Source organism: Pygocentrus nattereri, chromosome 8 (assembly GCF_015220715.1).
Source record: "Pygocentrus nattereri isolate fPygNat1 chromosome 8, fPygNat1.pri, whole genome shotgun sequence".
NCBI classification, from domain to species: Eukaryota; Metazoa; Chordata; class Actinopteri; order Characiformes; family Serrasalmidae; genus Pygocentrus; species Pygocentrus nattereri.
In genome coordinates, this window is record NC_051218.1 from 24,343,634 (window position 1) to 24,365,359 (window position 21,726).

Here is a 21,726-nt window from a genome sequence, read left to right on the forward strand (position 1 = left end):
AATTGCATGTTATAATTTTTTTCTGTCTCTCTGTACTAATACATCCACTGCAACTCAGTAAGAGCTTGTTAATTAGTTTATTAGTTGCATTAATGTTTAGGGCTAGTACCGAGAACCACTTGTTTAAAATATTTGTTCAACAAAGATATGGCACTGTAGAATGTATGCAGTTGTTAAATAAGACTGTCTGTGTCCATTAATATGACTCATGAAGTTTGTAACATATTTGGGGAACCCCCCCCCCCACACTTATGTATGCATGTACATGGACACGTAATAACATGCATTACGTTTCCATTAGAAAGGGTCACAGAAATTGCTAGAAGATGGGTAATAGTGGATTTTGTGATTTTGTGTGAAATACTCATTTATCACAATTACCATTTACCTGCAAAATACAGTTTCTCACTTCATCAACATGGAATTCAAATCAGATAATAATCTGTATTATGCATGTTTGGCTGAGAGCTCCATAGAATTAAACAGAGAGTATGCTTATAATATCCAGTAACAAGGGTCTGGATATGGTGCGGTGCTTGTTGTTTAACAACAAAGGAGAGTTTTTAGAGGAGAGTGCAAGAGTGCAGCAGCCCCTAATCCTATTACAAGAAAGAATCACATACTGAATTATAGAGGTACCTGCAAACATAAGGTATGTATACACATATGAAAAATGATGTGCCAAATGATTCTGAAACATTGCTGTAGCAATGACAGATATATATACAAAATATTTTTTTTTTCTGCTGGCAATAATGAAGAGACACAATTAATGCACAAGATGTATTTACACCAAATGATACCAGTATAATGAACTTGATTAGGGAAAGAGGGTGGGGGAAAAGTTATTACAGCTACTAATTTTCTTAATTAAAAATAAAATTAGAAAAGAAATACCTCCAAAAATTGCCTTGCATAAATGAATTCATAATTTCTCTGACTTTCCTCCTTTATTTCTTCTTAACGCGGGTTGGAGCAAAGAGGAGCAGGAGCCTGGGGCAGCAAGGGGTTTGTAATAACATTTGGTGTCTGGAGAGAGCACTGGCTAGAAGCACAGCGCAGGAAGAAATGACCCTGACAGAGCGTTTTCAGACTCTTCGGTCACCACGGAAACATGGACAATTTATTTCACAAATGGACAGGTGAAGTTCTGATAACTTCCTCTTAGCGCCTCAGCCCATCCTGGAGGATGTTCAAAGTTTTATTGTCATGCTAAAAGAGAAACATCTATCTGTGGTTCCATTACAACTTGAGACAAATGTGCTTGAACTATAAAGATTGCTGTGTCTTAATGTCCTCTGTGTTGACCTTGACATGGACTCCTCTGTGGTGCTAAGAGTAAATGTTGAGTCATATAGTAAAAAGAAAACCCAGACAAAGAATGCACTTCTCAACAGTTATACACTATTCATCATAGCATTTAAGTCCTTCAAGACAGAATTATTTGCAAGTTTTGGACACATATCAGGACATATTATAAAACATCATAATTCAAACCCCCCCCCCCCCCCAACTAGTGTCAAATATGATTTAGGTGGAGAAAACACTGCCAGTTTTCAAAATGCACACAGTGAATTAATTATGGATGATGGACAGAGGAGTCTAGCTAGCTTTGCATTAAAATGATAGATGTTTAAGTGCTGTACTTAAACTATAAAGCATGTCTGCCAGCCCACACTGGCACCCCTATGTCTTCTACTGTGAGAGGAATGCGGCAGAGAAACATTCATCAGCACTGTGTTGACTTCTCATTACATTAATACAGTTCCTATAAGCAACCTCTCTCAGGTCAGACATAACATCATATCAAGTGCAGGTAAAAGTTCCCCTCACTATCTGTAAAGAGATGGCAGTATGGTGGCCTTGTAAACCATAGAAAAACATACATCTTGTCAGGCAAACGAGGTTCAGACAGATTCTCTAATATGAGACTAACGAGTAAGATGTTATTAGCTCCTGAAATTTGGGCAAGGGCTAAGTGGTAGTTGAAAAACCGTATTGCTTTTAGATGGTAAACATACTTGGTTTTCGCACTGGTTTCAGACACAGTTCAGAAGCATTCTGCCCAAGGCTTATTTACCAAACGGGCGCACAAGCTTAAAAAAAAAAGTCATTCTTGGGAACATTGTACCGACTTGCTACTGGCTGACACTGGCTCCAAGAGACTCTGGAGGCATGGCTATGAAGACAGCTACACACAAAGGCTCATGGTAAGCAGGCAACCTCCAAAACATTATTTATTATAACTCCTAAGATCAGGTGCTTGTTTCAGTTATATGCTAACATTTAAGTTATAGTTACATGTTAAGATTTTCTTCTGCAAGTCAAAAATATGTTGTTTGTTTTGATTGGGATCAGAAAGAAAAAAGCTTTTTTTTGTTTTTTGACAACTAATAATAATAAAAAAAATCCCAGAAACATTATTATTGTTTCAAGCAACTTACATATCTCTTTTACTAAAAGAAAATGTAAACTCTACTTCTGGATTCTACTTTTTCTGAACAATTTTGCTGGCAATGTAATAAAGTACATAAAAATATTTAATCAGAATAAAGTTGAGAAGTGTAAGTAAACAGCATCAGATTCTGACAACTTAAAAAGATAAAATTGAAATATATTCTATTTATGCGACATCTATAGTACATTTCTGATGAACCTGTGAATTTTATGTGAGGTTTATTAGCGATGCCTGCCATGGACTGGAATGGGAATATGAGATGCCTTTAGCCCATGCCAATGAGGACATGGCAACTCGTGACATGGATTTACATGCAAAATATGAAGCATTGACTTTTTTGCTAAATTTCATAACTGTAATCAAGATGATTTTGTAAATATGAATATTGATTTATTTTTCACCATTTAAGATCCTACAAAATGCTTCTTAAATACCTTGTTTAACTGCTATTACCTAACTGCACTGAGCTAACAGTTTTAGTTGGTATAAACACCAGGAATCATATTTCACTCCAAGTAATGTATTGTAAATGAACACTGGGTTCATTTATTAATATACATTTACTTTTCAGATAAGAATATGAAACCTTTCATATGTGACAACTAAATAGCTCAGTCAGTTTTTTATCTTTTTCTTAGCAATATTATTCTTAATATCATTAGCATTAATAATAATAATAATAATAACAATAATAATAACAATTATTATTTTCAATCTACACTATTCAAATTGTTCAATTCAAATTAAAAATTGTTTTCATAGCTGGAGTAAAATGCCCTGTAGAATGTTTCAGTGGGAAAGAACTTTATCAAGACCGCTATTACTTCTTGACTAAACTTTCTTTTTATTTTGTCTTGAGATTGTAGCGGCTTCTTTCTTTCACAGCGTCTTTTTTAAACCTGCGTCTAAGGAGCGACTGGGGCTACAAGCAATTTACATGATAATCTTAGTACACTGAACATTACATTCAAGGCACAGGCTGCACTGCAGCTGTACTAATGCCTGGTTTAAAATGGCTTAAAAAGGGATCCCTTCATAAGAATATAAAACATTATTTGTACTAAATAGCCTTATTAAATGCAATGATATTTTCAGAACATTTACTGCATACAGAACTAAAACTGCCTGGATGAGGAATCAAACCTCGATCTGCCATGTGCAGGGTAACGGATTTATCTACTATGTTAACCAACTCAAACATTATTTGTTGCATTATTGAGATGTAACATGCTTATACTCACAAGACAAGGCACAAGTGTCTACACTTTTTGTAGCTAATAGCTATAGCCACTACAGTTTTAGGAAATGTAGCTAATAGCTGTAGCACCTTTGCTACAGGCTTCAGGCAATCTGAACCATAGAACGCGGTCATTAACTGGGCGGGTAGTTTGACCTTTCCACAAAAATCAAACCACTTTGGGAGCCACAACATTTTATTTCCGTTTTACCATGTAAATATGTCTCAGTAGGTAATAATTGACTAGAATAGGTTAAAAGTATGATATAAACGCAAACGCAGACTTACTTTGCTCTGCTTAACCTTCAGGTCAGTTGTAGCCACTTTTCTCACTTGCATCTCAGTCAGGAAACTTTTTCACAAAAGTGTTTCTTGTAAAAATGTCTCACAATGTTCAACTTTTTATGAGGCTGAAGTCAGCCTCTCATTTGTCTGCTTCTTCTTTCGAATTGTCCTGTTCCACCTTAAATGCTTCAGAATGTACTGCTGCAACATTTAAGGTGGAACTGGAAAATTCAAATAAGAAGCTGGTGAGAAGACTTCAGCTTCGTGACATATGTTTTACAGTAACTCCAACATCAAGGACCATTTATTGTGAAAACTTTGTTAGAACTGTGTGTTATAACAATTTTACAGCAAAGGAGGATTATGTTACTTACCTAAAAATATAGTTGTGCTGTGCATCCACAACAGCTCTGCAGCAGCAGAGATTATTCAGCTGCACAGGCCTGATTCTCAAACAGAGCCATGTGAGATGTGAATTTTGAGACTAAAGTGTGGCTGAAGTTTAAAAGACTCTTTAAACTCTTTAAGTTTAAAAGACTGAATATCTTGTCTGTATATCTTGCTGACATTTAAACTGGACTAGTTTTATTTCAACAGTTGACAATTCTTTGCACAATACTCTTTGTATATGGTTATTTTTGTTTATTTTTGTTAGGAAAAACATGGAATGATTGACTTTGCCTTTACTTAGTCTAAATGTTAGTTGGATATCGTATCTTTGAAGTTGTTGTGTCAGGTGGAGATACACAAACATTCTGACAATTGCACTTTCGAAATAGCTAAACAGTGGTGCACTACTTTTCAAGTAAAGTAGCTCAATTGCAGCTCGCTACAAATTTTGGGAAAGTAGCTACAAAATAGCTAACTACCAATTTTTCAGTAGCTATCCCAACCCTCCTTACAGTCCAATTCATGAAAAATAAATAAAAGGGACATAAATTTATGTCAAAACTATCAAATTCATATTAAAGGTCAAATTTGCTCCAACCTTGATTTTGACAAGTAAGAAGACGTGTCCTTTGACCATATTACAGATTTTACATTTCAGCTTCAAAATTTAGACAGCAGATTTCCAAAATTGGCCTTCAGCAAAAATGTCATACATCATGAATGAAAGACAGCTCTCAAAACTGAGAGAAATCTCTCATCAACAGAAGCAGATACTCCATGTTTCTTTGTGGTTTCTTGTTTAAAAGAACAAACAGATGCCTGGTGAGCAACTATCTCTCAGCACCTCATTCTTTCCCTTTCATTTGTCTTGAGAGCAGTTACAGAGGCACTGAATGTGCTGCTGAACTGCTTCCTGTTAAGGAAAATCAAGTCTTCAAAGACAATAATCAGCCTGTTAGCTCTAGTGTGGCTCCAGGAACTCCATATAGAAGCTTGGCAAGAGCAGTGGTGCTTGCAATAAAGCATCAATCTCTTCACTCTATTGCTATGGTTTTGACCCCAAACCTCTAGGCACTGCACATGCAGAAGTCTCCAGAAAAACTCTCAGGGGACCCAGGACAACCATGTCACTAAGATTTGCACATAATAAAAAAAATTGAGCTGAATAATTTGGCACATTTCTTGTCCCCGGTTTCTGAGAGCTCCCACATTTGGTATAGAAGGCACAGCAGGGATTTAAAATAGGGAACTTCACACTAAAGACTTTAAACCAGAAAGTAGAAAGTCAAGACCTTGGAGGTGAAGAGCTGATATGACACAGTTTAAACCTTTTGTACATATACTGGCCTGGGACTGATGAAGGACGGTTGCATCCAATACAGCTTTTGAGAGTTCTTGCCATGGCACTGGGTGAAAAGGAGCAATGGTGTTTTAATTTAAATGACAAAGCTATTGAAAACCAGGCTTGAGTGGGTGTAAAGAAAGTTCTGGATTACTTCCTATACTGTAATTCTGAATCCCTACACTTCAACTGTACAGCCTGTGGCATTGTTCTCACAGTACAGGGAGAGAGAGAGAAAGCACAGGAAATGAGCCATAGAAAACGCCTGCCATTTGATGCAGCACAAATTAACTCTTCATAACTGTGTAAATAAAAGCCAAAGATTACATGCAAACCAGCAATTCTGCTTCAAGCCAAAGGATTAAAAGTTACAGAAACAAGACTCTGAAAGCTGCAAATGCATTTACACTTAAATTACCAAGCGTGTGGCCAGACAACAGAAGTTAAGAGAAATATAAAGTTAACTACGAGTTGAGCATTTTTTTTCCACAGTGAAAGTAGTGGAGACAGAGACAGGAGGAAAAACTAAAGTATTCGGACAACGAGGCTGTGTGTGCCTCAGGCAGAGCCATCTGTGTGTGGTTGCATGAGGCAATGAGCTCCACACCTGTGAGGGACTGCTGGGAAATGAAGGTCTTCAAAGGCCCATGAGCCACTTGAGAAGCCCATCAGGTGCTCATCCCAGCCAATTAAACTATTATACAAAAGCAGGCCAAACAACAGGAGGAGATTAGCACCAAGAAACAGTAGCTCCAGCCATTTCAGAGTCCCATTTCACTTGTCTAATATAAAGACAAATATATAACAACAAGGAAAAGACTTCTACTAAATAACATGATCCTATAGAGCAAACATCATAAATATATTTAGAATATATAGAAGAATAAAATGCATAGAAGGTGATCTTTTTTCATTCAAAACAATGACCTTAGTTTTCAAAGATGATTATCATGTTTTACAGTATTCATTTATACAAAACAGTGCATTCTGCACAGTATAATCACCAAATTGCCCCAGATTATATGCAAATGTTTCAGTGATAAACCCAAAAGTGCAAAACACTTCACAGATTAAACCAAGGAAGTCCAACACAAATTTGTCATCCAGAGCAAACAGTAAATCCCACTCATTTATCTTTCTATGACATACCAAGCTAGTGATAACACCACTGTCTCAAATGCACAGCTTTTCCCATCATACTCAGCTTTTTCCTACTAACAAACACCGCATTTGATTAATATGGAATAGAGCACACTGCAGAAGCTATGATTTAGAAGGAATTCACACTCTAAAATATTTGTTGGAAGGGAGAGAGGAGATAAGGTTTGACGAGACTCATGAGTAATTGCACCTAGGAACGGCGATGGAACTTGGGGTCATTTTCATCACAAATTAATTTCCATTCACCATGCACTGTGGTTTTACGTCCAAACATTTCAAACTTGTAGGCAGTGCAGTTCAAAAACAACCAGGGTTTATAGTGAAACGAAACTTTGGTCCCTGAGGACTCAACTCAAAGCAGACGCATAACTTTTTGGCAGCTGTGCCATCTGTGTGGGATGGAGTACTGATGTGTGCACTATTTGCTGCTTCCCTGACCTAAAAAGACTAATTTCATCTGATGCTGGATCACCCAAACTCTTCTCAAGATGTATCAAACTTTGCTGAGAGCAGACTGCTTTAACATGAGGTGCAAGAGCATTATACTACGTTTTTTTTCTTTTAGCATTATTATTTCAAATATGTAAAGCCAGAGCACTGTAAAGGTTACATTAACATAGCGTATTCAGAGCAGAGGGCACAGGCTCCCATTTTCCTGTGTGTTGTGATCCGTGATAATTAGTTCTATTTATAATAATTGTGAATAACCCTGGCAAGCTAGGAAAATGCTCTAATAGTGGGGGGTGGGGGGTGGGGGGGTTACCACTCAATTGTGAGAGGGACCAAGCATCGTATCACACCCCAGGGTGCCTTTCTCCCGCCAGTCTTGGCCTTCTGTGGGCTGACGAGACTCTGTTTACTTCCCCTACACCTCGCCCCTCCTGGATGGTACCAAGTTTAGCCATTTCCAAACACCCAGAGGGTGGTCCTGGCCTCCACTGCCCCTCGGCGCACACTGCCCTTTCATTGAGAAGATGGCTGACGCCATTCTTTTTTAGCCAGCAGGGCCAAACTCTACAACATACTCTTCTCATAAGGGATGCAGAGGGTGCACTTTGAAAAACCACAAGGTGGATTAATTTCCCATGATTAATGGACAAACAGAGGAGCAAATAAATGGGTGCACAGAGCCCTGCAACTGATGGCCTGATAAAGACAACACAACGAAATGGCATCCTTTTACTTAAATAGACCAATAACAAAAAGATTACCTTGACGCACTCTGTTCTACAACATACCTTTTGCACTTCCTAGCAAGAAAACAAAAGCAAAATGTGTTTGTTGATGCTTCTAAGACTTGCTATATTGACTCTGCCTTGCCGTATGTAAACATGAGTGGAGTGTTCGTCAAAATCTATTAGCTGCTTTCCAGTGAAGAACACCTCAGTCGCAGGTAGAAGCAGATGATCTCTCCAGTGAGACCACACCAAAGTTTAGTTAGTTTACAGATTAGTTTGAGATTCTGTGGTACATACGCATAATGTCTATAATGTACCAACTGATCAAAGAGCTTTCCTGCTGGGGCTTCCCTCAGCACAGGGTCATCTGAAAGGGAACGTCCACTTGCCACCCATGTGATGACCACTTTATATGCACTGCTCACTGATTCATGTTAAGAGCCATCTCTCAGACAGTGTGCTGGTAAATAATTGAGAGGGTCTGCTGTCACAGAGTGTTCCTCTGTGCTGCTGGGACCAAATTAAATTTGAAGATCCCATCCACAAGGGGAATGTGACAAGTTTGTGGGGAGAAGCACTAGGAAACTGGAGCCTAATTATGTTTGAATGAGAAGGGCCCATAACAACTCACACAAAATGGGCACAGAACCAAAAGAAACGTGAAATTATTTTAAGTAGTAAATTAACTATAATGAAACCTGATAAAAAAAGTGAGCCAGTGATTGTAGAGAACACTTTAGTTGAAGGACATAAAAGAAATGGTGGCTGGTATGGTGGTGAGGAGGGAGGTGTACTTATTAAAGTCTTACAGAATAGCAAGCTGTCTGAAGTATAAAAACTGGACTTTCCCTAATGGATAGAATCTAATAGATAGAGCTGTGAGCGATGACAGAGCTGGACTTAAAGTGACTAGAGGCTATGCTAATTTAGGCAGCTATGTTATGGGCTATGCTTGTTTAACTAGGTTTGGGGATCCACATGGACCACATGTTAAAAGACCCATTGACACATTTCCAATTAGCATCCTAACAGATCCTCCAACAATGCCATGCTCAGGCGGAACAGAATGAAGCGAATGAGGCACAGTCTGGAAGTTTTTCAGAGCCAGTTGCTGGTGTGGGGGTGGTGGGTGTTTCTTTTTTTGTTTTTTTTTGGTTAAAAGGGACAAAAGAAGAGTAAAAATGAAGGTAGTTAGAGACACAGAGACTGAGCTAGACTAAGTTAGTTATCCTTCTTGTGAATGACAAAAGTTACTCACCTGACAGGATTGCTGGTCAGAGAAACACGCAGAGACTCCAGGCAGTTAAGCAGCTTCTCTTCGCTAATGCCGGAGCGCAGCTCATGGACATATTCCTGCGATGACAGCGTACACTCATGCTTGCTGTTCCTCAACCCACCCTGCGGTAACAAAACACATTAGAGAGTCAGTCATTGCAGTGCTGCACTTAACAGCCTGTTAAATCTGTCATACATTAATTACAACATCTGTGTCAGACTAGATAACTGCAAATCTCTGGCAGTGATATCATATATACAGAGACTAAATAATGTAGACATATAATCAGTGATAAGGAGCTGGGTTGGGCTGCCTTTTGGCTTCAGTCATTTATGAACGAAAGAGTTTAAAGAACTAAAAAGCTCCTTTTGAACAATTTTTTAGAAAAATAATTACATGTCTGAACAGAAAATCAATTGTTCTTCAAGAATGGACTCATTGTCATAATGAACAGTTGGGAAACAGAATGGGGGCTGAATGCTTCATCTAGCTTTCTCTAAAGAGAAACCTGACCAGATGTAAAAGGACTAAAAGACAACTCATCAGAGCGTCTCTCTTCCATTCATTTGTGTACAATTTGGTTCTTATCACACCAGGTAATCTTAACACTGTTAAAAACTGCCATTTTTTGTTATAAAAATATTTAAATAAATTTAAACCCACCCTTTTTATAAACTTTGACAACATATAAAGAGTAGTCATCTATAATACAAGTGACAATGAATGAACTGAATGTTTCAAAGAAGCTCATCTTCATTCATAGCAAGTAAGAGCATAAATGGGGGATACAGTCAAGACAGCTGATTTGTCGACAGAGCAGCACCCCTGAGCTCTCAGCAGTACGCTAGTCTCTAGCAGGTGAGAATGATTACCCACACTCTCCCTCTACAGGCTCTATTCCTTTTCCAATCAGCCCACATCCCACCTGCAGCCCTGACAGCTACATAGCTACCAGCTAGACAAACAGCAAGAGCTGTATGATGCTGATTCTAGAAATTTCTCATAGTGAAAAAAATATAAAAAAATAATAAAAACACATCAACAAACACAAACAATAACAATGCCATGCAAGGTGGTGGGTGTTTGGTTTCACACCCTGGTTATGGGTGTCATCCAAATTTGCAATCAGGAGCCATGATTTAACAGCACACACTAAGTCTGTGCTTGATTTCTCACACAGGGAGCCGTTCAATGAGGCGTACTGCCAAATCTGTCTCCAAAGTCCTGCAAATACTTCCTCCCAACTCCAGCAGACAGGTTAATGCTAAATGGATCTGTGTGGGGGAAGCTCCAGAGAGGGGATTTGCAATATGTTGCACAGTCAAATCTACACAAAGGTCCAAACTGCCAAAGGAGATACAGACTCTCAGTCTGCCAACCCTCATACATGCTCTCAGCTACAAGCTTACACAGGTAGGAGATTTCTGTATGCACCTTGTATGCAACTCCAGGCAACAAGGCCACAAGACAAAGAGCCTCCGATATACTTGGAAAAATAAATAAATAAATAGTTCAGTTGTGCCTTTGTAATTCAGAAACAGACTACAAACATCAATGTGAAAATAACACTGTCAACTCATCTCTTCTCATTCGATAAGCAGGCATACAAGGGTTTAGTCATGTCTTTCTCAGCCTGCACAAATTTCATTTTGATTATCTGCCAAGATGCCAGAATTAAAGCATAACAATATCTCATCTCATACAAGCAGTCAAGAGATGAGGGAAGACTGAATGAAGACTACTATTTCACTCTGCCATCAAATTTGCTCAACAACTTTAAACTTTTAACTTTAAAGCTTATTTTCTTTGTTTTCTTTTTTAAACAACAGCACTGTAATGTCCAATCACCTTTTTAACTTAAACACCAGACTCTGTCTTCAAAAAAAATCACATCAAACTAACAAAAACGGAAGCTGAATTACAGATAACAGAAAGAAGATCAAGAAAAGTATTACAAATTTATTTTGCGGTCACCCCAAAACCTGGTTATTATAGCAAGCCTGCTGCATTAATGGGTTCACCAAAGTCCAATGCAGAGAAAGCAGTGCTAGTTTAAATACCAACATGTGGAAATACACCACAGACATGCAGGGGGTCTGTGATGGTTGAGGTACACCATAAGCTATGAGTTGTAATGAATCAAGAATATTTAATAAGGTAGAGTTTTCAGAAAGGTTAACAGTGTAACTGTCTATGCATTAACTTAAATGTGATGTTTACTTGATGATGGAGAGTGACATATCGCTGTCATCGGAAGAAAACCTTGTATCTCCAAAATGGTAAAACATACTTTACTTTCAAGTCAATGGAACTAGACGTTTTTCTGACTCATTTGGGGTCAGTTCTTTTAGCCCATTCATCATGATATTTACACACAATGTAAAGGACAACAGGTATTTTTAAATTATGTAGTAAAAAAAACAAAAAAAAAACTGAAGAATGTCAAAAATGGAGATATAATATTTTGACCCAACAACAGTGATATAAATGAGTGCATGGGTAGTAAAATATTCTTTTGATTATTCATTTGAACTGAGGTTTAAGCAGTCACTTGCATATGAATAAAGAATAAAAAAAACAACAATGTATTCAAGAATTCACCACCTCTCTTTAGAAACCTTTTGGCACAAAGCACCTCGTTTGATCTTTGCTCTGCATCCTTTATTGGTATTCCAACCTCCTTAAAGAACAAGAAACCTTTTATAAGAGAGGACCTTCATGAGGACTTACTTAGTCCATATATTATTCTCTGTCAACCTCTCTAACCCCACTCTATTGGATATTATAAAATCTATTTTTCCTTCCACACTTGAGAGAAATGACATGTGGTCTGAAGTTGATTTGTCACCTTCCTCTTCTGCATCTTCTACTCTGCTTTAAGTCCTCTTGATCTAGTTTCAACTGAAGATTGCACAATTCATCTTTACCTCATACATTTCTCCATCCCTCATACTCAGGGGTAGCTTTTGGGGCAATCTGAGGGATGCTGACATGATTGGTCTGCTCTACCCTGGCTGCCAGAAGTTATCAGGTGCATGAGAGGGAGGGGTTATCTCTCTGCTTGTTACTCTGCCTTCTTCTTGCAGCTTGTGGCTCATTCTGGACTGGCTTGCTTTAGTTACCTGGAATTGCCCAATACATGTGCAACATGCAAAATTCTGAGCTACAAAATGATATTTCTAAGTTGTAATTGGCATGTCAATGCCGTTTTTGCTATTGTTTTATTAATGGTTTTGTTGTAGTCATTAATCTGTTATCCCATTTTTTTCATGCATATGGTATTGCAAACAGTACTGCCAAAAAGCCAAGCTGAATACTGAATACATTAAATGACATGAATAGTGGAGGTGATGTTTCTCACTCCTTTTTCACCCCCCCACCCCTCATCAATTTTTCATCTGAGCCCTTCAATCCACTCCAGAGATGCAGTGGTTCTGGTTTTACTGACCTTTATTCTAGAAACCAAAGACAGGCCATAATATGCTGCTTAATGACCCTAGTCAATTCCATTCTATAGGATGATATCAACATTACGCCAGGCCACACTAATCATGTGGACAGCCAGGCCCACTAGATTCTTGTAATTGGGTTTCTGCCCTTAGCTGTGCAAGTCCAAATTCACTTGAGAGGCAGTGGGAGCAAAGGAGAGAGAGGAAGGAAAGAGAGAGTGAGAGAGAGAGAGAGAGAAAGAGAGAGAGAGAGAGAGAGAAAGAGAGACAGAGAGACAGACAGACAGAGAGAGAGGGGAGAGATAGAGAGAGAGACTCAAAAGAAAAAGAGGAAGTGATAAAGATAAAGACTAAAAGGGAAAGAGCGATGAAGAGATAGAGAGGGAGAGAGAAAACAGAGGAACAGTAAAAGGTTGGGTTTAACAGCAAAAGGATAGGTATAGCCCTCTGATCACATCCAAAGGCTTCATCTCCTACTATTATTGAATCCTTATTTGTCAATAACAGCATTTCCTGCCAAAGACAATAGTGTGGCACGGAATTACTTCAGCGAGCCTGTCAATTTTACTTTGGGACAAGGACACAACCAAGACTCTTTTCTTCCCCTCCCTTTTCGAACTGTTGCCTTGGCAAAGCCCTGAGAGGGTAAAGGCAGACATGTCTGACCAGCCAGGAAGCACCTCCACCTGCAATCAGACAACACTAATCTGACAGGCTCAAGTGAAATCAAGCTTGCTCTACCGAAAAGTACAAATACATTATTTAGAGCTGCACTCCTGAGGCTTCATAGTAGATTTGGCTGTGGATCTAAAACACTGGACAGGACTCTCTCTACCTGTCTGCAGCTCAGATAGGTGCTGGTGCCAGGACTGAGAAGGTGCAATTGCAAGGTGATAGAGGCTGATGACAGTGCTGCCCACATTGTGGATGTAATTTATCTCAGTATAAGACTGCCATACTGGAATCGTCCTGCTAAATTATGTCCTGCAATGTGTGTATCATTTTAATGGTACTAATCAGATAACCTTGCTGCCGCTGTTCCAGAGCACCCTAATTGATTGTGACCTGAAAGAACATCTCATATGACTATAGTAAGGAATCATTATTAATATGACTAATTGTCAACAACATGCGTCAATAAATATAAAGGTAAATGTGCTTGCACCAAACACAAGAATATGAAGAAAAAAAACAGAAGACTACAAAATACAATGCAGGAAACCTTTGAAAAAAGTTTAGTATTCCATTTGCATGCATTAATGAATTCAACCATATTAATGTTCTCCTCCTGCTACCAATGCCCAGAAAAAAGGGAGAATAAGCAGGGTATTAATTACCACTCCTTTGTATGTATGTGATTAATGAAAATTACAAAAGTGTCCCACTGATCTTTTGAGAAATAATACAGATACAATCTTGGCAATTAGTGCACATCAAGCCATATCAAAGCCAAGTGGTGGCAATTATTTTACTCCTTAATTTACTTCTCATTAGTGTGTGATTGACAGCTTTACAGTGGGAAGCTTACCTTCTCAGTGCAAGCACAAACAATGCCAAAAAGGGGTGGGGGTGTACATGTATACACACAGTACACAAATACCTTTCTCTAAAGTTTTGCTGTAGCTCCTTGGGACTAAAAAGGTCAGCTAAAAAACGGATCAGTTGAGATGGCTGGACAATAGCATCCATGGGGAGACCCCGAGGACATCCCCTGCTGGTGGCTGATAAGCCATTTGATGAGTCCAGGGAGTGGAGCTTCCTGCAGGCTGCGTTATTTCACACCAGGACACACATCTCTGCTCTTTCTCTCCCAACACACAGCAGCTCCGTCCCACAGGGAGCGCAGTCTCACTGCCGCTAAAGGAGGAGACCCACTGTGCCAACAGCCAGCGTGATAGGATGGCTTGTAGCTCTGTCTGTAATGATCAGATGCTGAGGAGGTTAAATGTGCTCCGTTTCATTACAGCTGCAGTCGCCTGGGCTGATCTCCGCCTCAGAACCACTCCAGCGATCTCACACTGTGAATGCATTGCATCACTCAAAAATGGCACCTATCCAACATCAAAGTGTTAGCACTCCTCCCTCATATTAGAGCGCTGGCAATTACTGAACAGGGGGGAGGAAAAAAAAGAAAAGAAAACAGCTTCTCACAGCAACACAGCACACATGCTGGTCAGATTAAAAAAAAAAAAAAAAAACAGAGGATACTTCTAAAGAGACAGATGAAAATAAAATCATAGGTTTCAATATGAAGAAAACACAGGGCTCTGGCCAAAAGCCAAGTCATCAGGAGGCCAAACATAAGTGATGGCTCCATGCTGATTAAAAAGGTCTCCCTAAAAGGTACCCTACAACAGCAGGAGCCCCAGTCTGAGAAGATTACTGCATTTAAAAGATTTCCCTCCTTTATTCCAATGCAAACATAGACCTTAATACCTTGCAAAGGCAGTTCTAATAACACTAACTCTTGGACACCGGTGACAAACAGAATGCTCCTACAGTCAGGCCAGTGCCACTGAAGCAGATATGAGTAAATAATAGGACTTGAACGGGTGAATGAGGAGCTATTATCTCACTAACCCAGTGTCAAGAAATTTCAAATCTATCCATTTAGGAGCAACAACAAAGGAAAGCTTTTGTGCTATTTAAAGGATTTTTTTGTGCTATTTGAAAGAATCTTTTTGACATTTGCCATAAAAGAAAGAAATAGATTTACAGAAATAGACTTACTAGATAAAGATTACAATTTTTTTAGAGGCTGTCCTCATGTAGTACTCTGTGTTCTACTTCAACAGAACTGAAGAAACAAATCAGTGAACCTGGCCTTATAAACAATTTGATTGATGAGTTGTAATAAAATGAATTTATTAACTGTTCCAAGTAATGATTAGGTAGAAATAATCTAGTGTTGAATGGAAAAACAAAAAAGTTAGCAATGGCTCAGTTCCCCCAAACTGACTTACTAAATTATGTACTTAGTGTTGTACATTTCTAATCATACTGCATTATAAATAAATTATTATTCTAGGATTTGAGCAAATTTCATCTACATAACTGTCCACAAATGCCCTGAGATGGACTGGCGACCTGTCCAGGGTGTATCCTGCCTTCTGCCCGATGACCGCTGGGATAGGCTCCAGCACCCTGCCCCCTGACCCTGAGGGAGAAGTGGCTTAGAAGATGGATGGAACTGTCCACAAACCATCCTTACACACACATCTAGACAACTAAGCAGGTATGCCACAGACGCCTCTAAGTAAGAGCAAGGACAAATGTCTCCACCTGTCTTCTATCTCTTGGTGTGTGTGTGTGTGTGTGTGTGTGGTGTGACAGAGAGAGAGAGAGAGAGAGGATAGTGCACACTCAGATTCTGGGCTAAGTTTGACAGCAGATCGCTGATTAAACCTGCTGTCTTTAACAGCACACCAGACCAGTGATGTCAGGCCAGTCCAGGAACAGGACAGCTAACAAACATCATGCACCCCAGAGACTTGTCATACTACTGTTTAGCGCACAGTCTCACACTGACACCCTCTCATCACCATGCATCATGAGGGACAGAAGAACAGGCGTGTGTTTAGTTCAAGGCTAGGTGGTATGTGCTCTGTGCTCCTCCATTCCCTACATGTCCACAAAAAGTAACTATCGAGACAATTTCAGTGACAGATGTATAAGCGCATACGCTCGTTTGTCTAGTAGACCACAAGACCACAGGAGCTGACTCCGAGTTTAAATTCCTCTTTTATCCAGAGAGATTCGATTGAATAAGGGACCTGCAGAGGATGCTGCTGATCATTACAAAAAAAAAAAAAGTTAAGTGGGACTAGAGAGCACTGTTATCAGTTTAAGCTACAGATTATTGGAGGAGATGTCACCTCCAGTATTCACTGTGAATTCTGGTTGTTTGTACAACATCACGTGGTTATTTGGAGATGAATTTTTTTTTTTTTTATAAAGAGCACGGAAGAGGGAATGAGTTTGGAAAAAATATCCCTTCCAAAATGGGATTTTCAAGAAAACTCAATGCTTTTGATCAAATTATATGAAAATATCAATAAAACATTACTTGCGCCAAAGATATCTAAACATTTCTCAGTGCAACTCTGAAATTCATTGAAAGATGAGAGGACAAAACCAACCTGTTCCAAACAACTTGAGGGTGTTTACTGATAAATAAAATAAAATTCAGGAGATGAGAAGTGCGTCAATAAGCATGGCAAATGAACACATTAATAAAATATTTGCACATCAAAGACTGCTCTTCTCAAAAAATGTATTTGTGTAACACATTGCGAGACAAAGGAGAAGACGTCTGCAATTTAATTTAACACTGCATCGGCCCCTTTACTACACATTTCAGACAATGGTGCATGCTTTCAAGCAAAGGAAATATCAACCTTTCAGCCCAGCCTAGAATTATATGGAGCAAAAGTGCTCAAATTTGAGAATGAATCTTTCCTTACTATTATATGCTCCTTGTGATTATACAATGATGCGTGATGATATTGTAAAAAATGTTGAAAGAAAAACGTCTAGCGTGTTTCTCCTCATGGTAGAGACAGATCTCAAGCTGGGCAGTATAATGAAAGTTTCAATTTATGAGTATGATTCAGCTTCTGGCATCCAGTACATTTTTTTTCTTCCCTGAAAGACTCTCTCTGGCAAGCCCTAGACCCTACCATAGGCATACACTATTGATTTCCATATCTTCTTTAGTTCAGTCTTGGGTGAGAGCATACATTTGAAGGCCTTAAAAACAACCAACAAACACAGACTCACAATATCACAGCACCAAGACAACACATTTCAATTAAAGGCATATTCTAAAGAAGACTCTTTTTTATTTCTTGACCGTTTCATTCAAAATCATTTTCTCTTTAGTGCCAATTAACAACTAGTAAGAGGATGGTTCATATGCTATAGGGATATATTTTGTGTCTGGTGAGGGGAGAGAGAGGGGAGAAAAGGAGAGCCACCATTAAAGCTTTTTACAAGTGCAAAGGAATCTGAATGCCGAAACCTCTATAAAGAAAACACTAGCTGCCAGCATTCCACTGGTTCTTGACGAAGAAAGCGTTTAAAAACAAACTTTGCTTGCAGCATAGAATCACAAACACTGAGCAAATCAAGGAGAGGTAGAAGTAACATACTTAGTTCAAGTATCATTCATTTTCTTACAGCAATGGACAGAATTAAAAATTTATAAAATAGTTGTTCTATTTACGTTTGTTCTATTACTCACTAACCCCCCCCCCCCAACTTTGATATTAGTTTAAAAACAGTTTTACAGTTTTATGTAGTTTTTGTGAAGTCTTAGGTGGCTAACCTGTAAGCACTATCTGGGCAGTAATCATTTAATAGTTTAAAATTTAATATGGGGAAAAATATATATATTGTGATTTCATATCTGCTAGAAAATGTATAATTTCCAAACCTCTCCTCAAGGAAGCTCAAGAAATCAGTGTACTGCTGATTAAATTTAATCTATAACTGTATTCAACCAAGATGTTAATAATTTAAAAAAATGTTTTAAAAAAAATCTTGTTACATTTTACTGTATTTGTGTTTATTTGTGTTTAGTCTTACGTTATTTACTGTTATAAAGTTATTACTGGCAAAAACACTATATTCTTGCAAGAGTTTAAAGCAAGTTCCATAAATAAAAGCTGCAAATCTGACAACACCCAAGAAATGCCTTCTATTTTGACATTTTCGTTCTTGAAAGAAACTATGTACTCTGACTGCCCACACAACCCTGCACGCAGCCTCTAACTGATACACTGTATTCAGAGACAATTACTCAGACTGACAACTTAAAGTTATCACAATGATGCTTCTCTTTGTCCAGAAAGGACAATCTTCAAGCTTTCTATTTCAAGGGAAATAATCCTTGTGCCTCAATGCAACAACCAACCACTACCAGACAGTAACAGGTTAAGAGCTCAATCTAAATGGACTTTGCTTTTTACCATATTAACAAAATGTCATATTTGAGTAAACTAGACGCCCAATAATAAAAACTAGTGGACCTCATTTGGCCTTAGCTGGATTGTCAGTTACATTGATTGTAGTATGTGAGCCTAATGAACCCTCCTCTCTTTCTGTTCATGGACAGCAGAGGAAGAGGCTAGAGGAGAGCAGAGAATAAAAAAAAAACAAAAAAAAAACAGCACTTTTGATGTAAGCTCTGATGCTCTGCCCCTCTCCTGCTCCCTCTCCCTCTTTCATTCCCACACTTTCTTTCCCCTCCTGTGGAGGGATAACCCAAATAAAACAGGTAGCCTATGTACACAACACTTGCACTTGCTGGTCTGAAATACTACACGATGCACATTGCCTTCGCTCCACTAATTCAACTGAACTGCGCTCCCACAGGTATGGTAAACAATGTCTTCTCCATCATCTGTTGTTTACAGAAAATGATCCGTAGCTTCAGATTTCAGACACAACAGCAAGGTTGAGAGAAATAAATCAACAGTGCTGCAGAAGACTCTACAGCCCTACTGACCCTACAGTCCAGCACAGAAAACCGACAGCTGAACAGTCAAGAGTGCCTGGGAGTGTTACCGACAGAGATGGAGTGATGTAAAGAGAGGGAGAGAATGTCAGAGACAGACAGCAACTAAGACAGAAAAAACAGGCAGAAAAGAAAGCAGGAAAAGAAAGAGCCCAGCAATAACTAACATAGCTAGTGCTGTGAATTAACCACTAGAATCTAATGTCACACCCTGCTGGGAAAACGGTGTGGCTATGATGCAGTGCTGGAAGCCGTTTGGATGTGGGGTTGCTGTGCCACTGGGCTCTGGTGTGGAGTGCTGCCATGATTAATGAAGCTACAGCTGAGCAGATGAGGCTTCTCCTTCTCTGCTAAAGGGCCACATCACTCAGCTATGGCTACCTGGCCACAGCCCTGTCTAACATTCATAAAGCCCTGAATGTGGACACACAGACAAGAAGATTTTTGCAGCGTGTGCATGCACATCAAAAATATGTACACACACAAGTATTCATACACTCAGGAAATTTTTCCCTTGCTAGGAAACCAAAGAAGGGAAAGAATGCTTAACATAGCAGTCAAGTAGGCAACAACTGTTTTCTCTAAGTACATTATTTAGTTCACATAACTGGACAGGGTCACGTTTATCTCTGTGTTGTTTTCCACAGAGAGGAATCACTTTAAACTGTTCAGAGGCGTCAAGGCAGACAAAATACTAGAGCTATTAGACTGCAGATATTCATCTTCTCCACAGCTTATAGGTTTGACAAGACATGTAGTCTTGGCTTGCATGAGGAACATGCAGGCAAAAGCAACAAATCCCTGACTTGAAAGGCCTATTCTTCTAATCAGCTCTTATTGGAGTTATTCAGTCAGAGATCTGGGCAAACAAAGCCGTTTCTCTTCATATCCGCACCATTAAATCACTTCCATCTTACTGTTCTATCCACTCAATAGCACGAGAAATACCTATTCATCACTGCTGCTGCTCGCGCTCTTACCTAATAACCGACGTGGAGATCTTTAACTGCCCATAAATGAAAGCTCCGAACTTCAGAAGGCCTGCATCAGCAGCCTAGCCCTGGGCAGGTCTGGCATGACTACTCCTACAAAGCAAGATTAATTAGCCTGTTGAATGGAGACTTGTCTCGACTGTGGCAATTTGCCTGAGTTGCAGCCGGTGCAACGGGGCTCTGGGACCTCCCGTGGATTCGCCGCAAGGCTGGGGGAGCTCTGGCGGGGGGTCCGACACTCAGCCCAGCTCAGCTCAGCTCTTCAAGTAGAACATAGTAAAATAAGATGAAGGTGTTCATTTGTAGAGCCTTAACAGCAAACAGAGCCATCCAGCTAACTGGTAGCAGCTGAGGGAATCAGTCTTTGTTAAGGCTCGATGCATGAGGCGATTTGTTAATGAAGTGGCGCAAGCGATATGAACAAATATGAGCAAAAAAAAAAAAAAGTCATTTGGTCATATGTTTTATTATTGCTAATGACTGCTTGTTAAACATCAGTGGAAAAAATATTTCTAAAATACGCATGCATAATTGAGTGTGTGTAAGTATAGGGGAGAGAAAGAGTCTTGTTGCTGAGGGTGATAATAAATTGCTTTGTCCTTTTTTTAAAAGATGCCCCAAGAAAGGCTGCATGTGTTTGCATGCCAGCATGTCTACACACTGGGAAGACAGGGATGTTGTGGGTCTTCTGACAGATCGCAGTGGCCGCTCCTCCAGCCGACTTCTCCATAAGTGACAGGTGTGACCTTTCAGCAGCCAGCCACTGTCTTGCGCTCGCCCCCAGACACACTCCCAGCACTCCCCAAGTTAGTCATCCTTCCTTACCCACAAGTGCCTACTCAGACAAGGATGCATACCAGTAAGTGAGCCTTGACAAGGCCCCTAGCTACACAGCATGTCCAGTGGAGCTATATGAAAAATAGAACACCTAATGCCTGCAGATAGAGAAATACATCAAAATGAGAGACACCCCTGCCCATTCCAAAGACTACTATTAATACTATTACTATACTTAATACTACTATTAATACTATTAATCCCCTATGCACATGATATGCTCGCAGCACTCTCTTAGTAAATCACAAATATATGTATCTGGAGTGTAAAGTACTTTTTCTTTTCTGTTATACTCTTTTTTTTTTGACAAAGGCCTGTAGTGAGTCTTGAGCAGTCATTTTGCAGTTCCTGTGGGTTTCTCTTTATATGATACAGTTGGCATCACCACTGGTGGTCTTTTGACAGACAGCAGTCTAGGCCCACAGGGACTGAAAGTGGGAGGCAGGCTGCTATCCCATGAGATAGTACCCATGCCAACTGGCACCAAGCAACCAAACCAGTTAACCTCATCCTTGGGTACCGAAGGCTCAGGGGTAGTCTGGGTAATGATGTGTCTACCATTTTACATTTACATTTATGGCATTTTGGCTGACGCTCTTATCCA

General features: G+C 39.4%; 1 protein-coding gene across 9 annotated transcripts in view; it reads right to left on the bottom strand.

The window, feature by feature from the left end:
- The window catches only part of diaph2 (diaphanous-related formin 2), a 472,316-nt gene that overhangs the window by 347,035 nt on the left and 103,555 nt on the right, over positions 1 to 21,726 (bottom strand). For all 9 annotated transcript variants that reach the window (XM_017698456.2, XM_017698459.2, XM_017698458.2 and 6 more), the window contains one exon: positions 9,310 to 9,449. In XM_017698456.2, the coding sequence (XP_017553945.1) occupies positions 9,310 to 9,449 (140 nt within the window). The remainder of the gene's footprint in view (positions 1 to 9,309; positions 9,450 to 21,726) is intronic.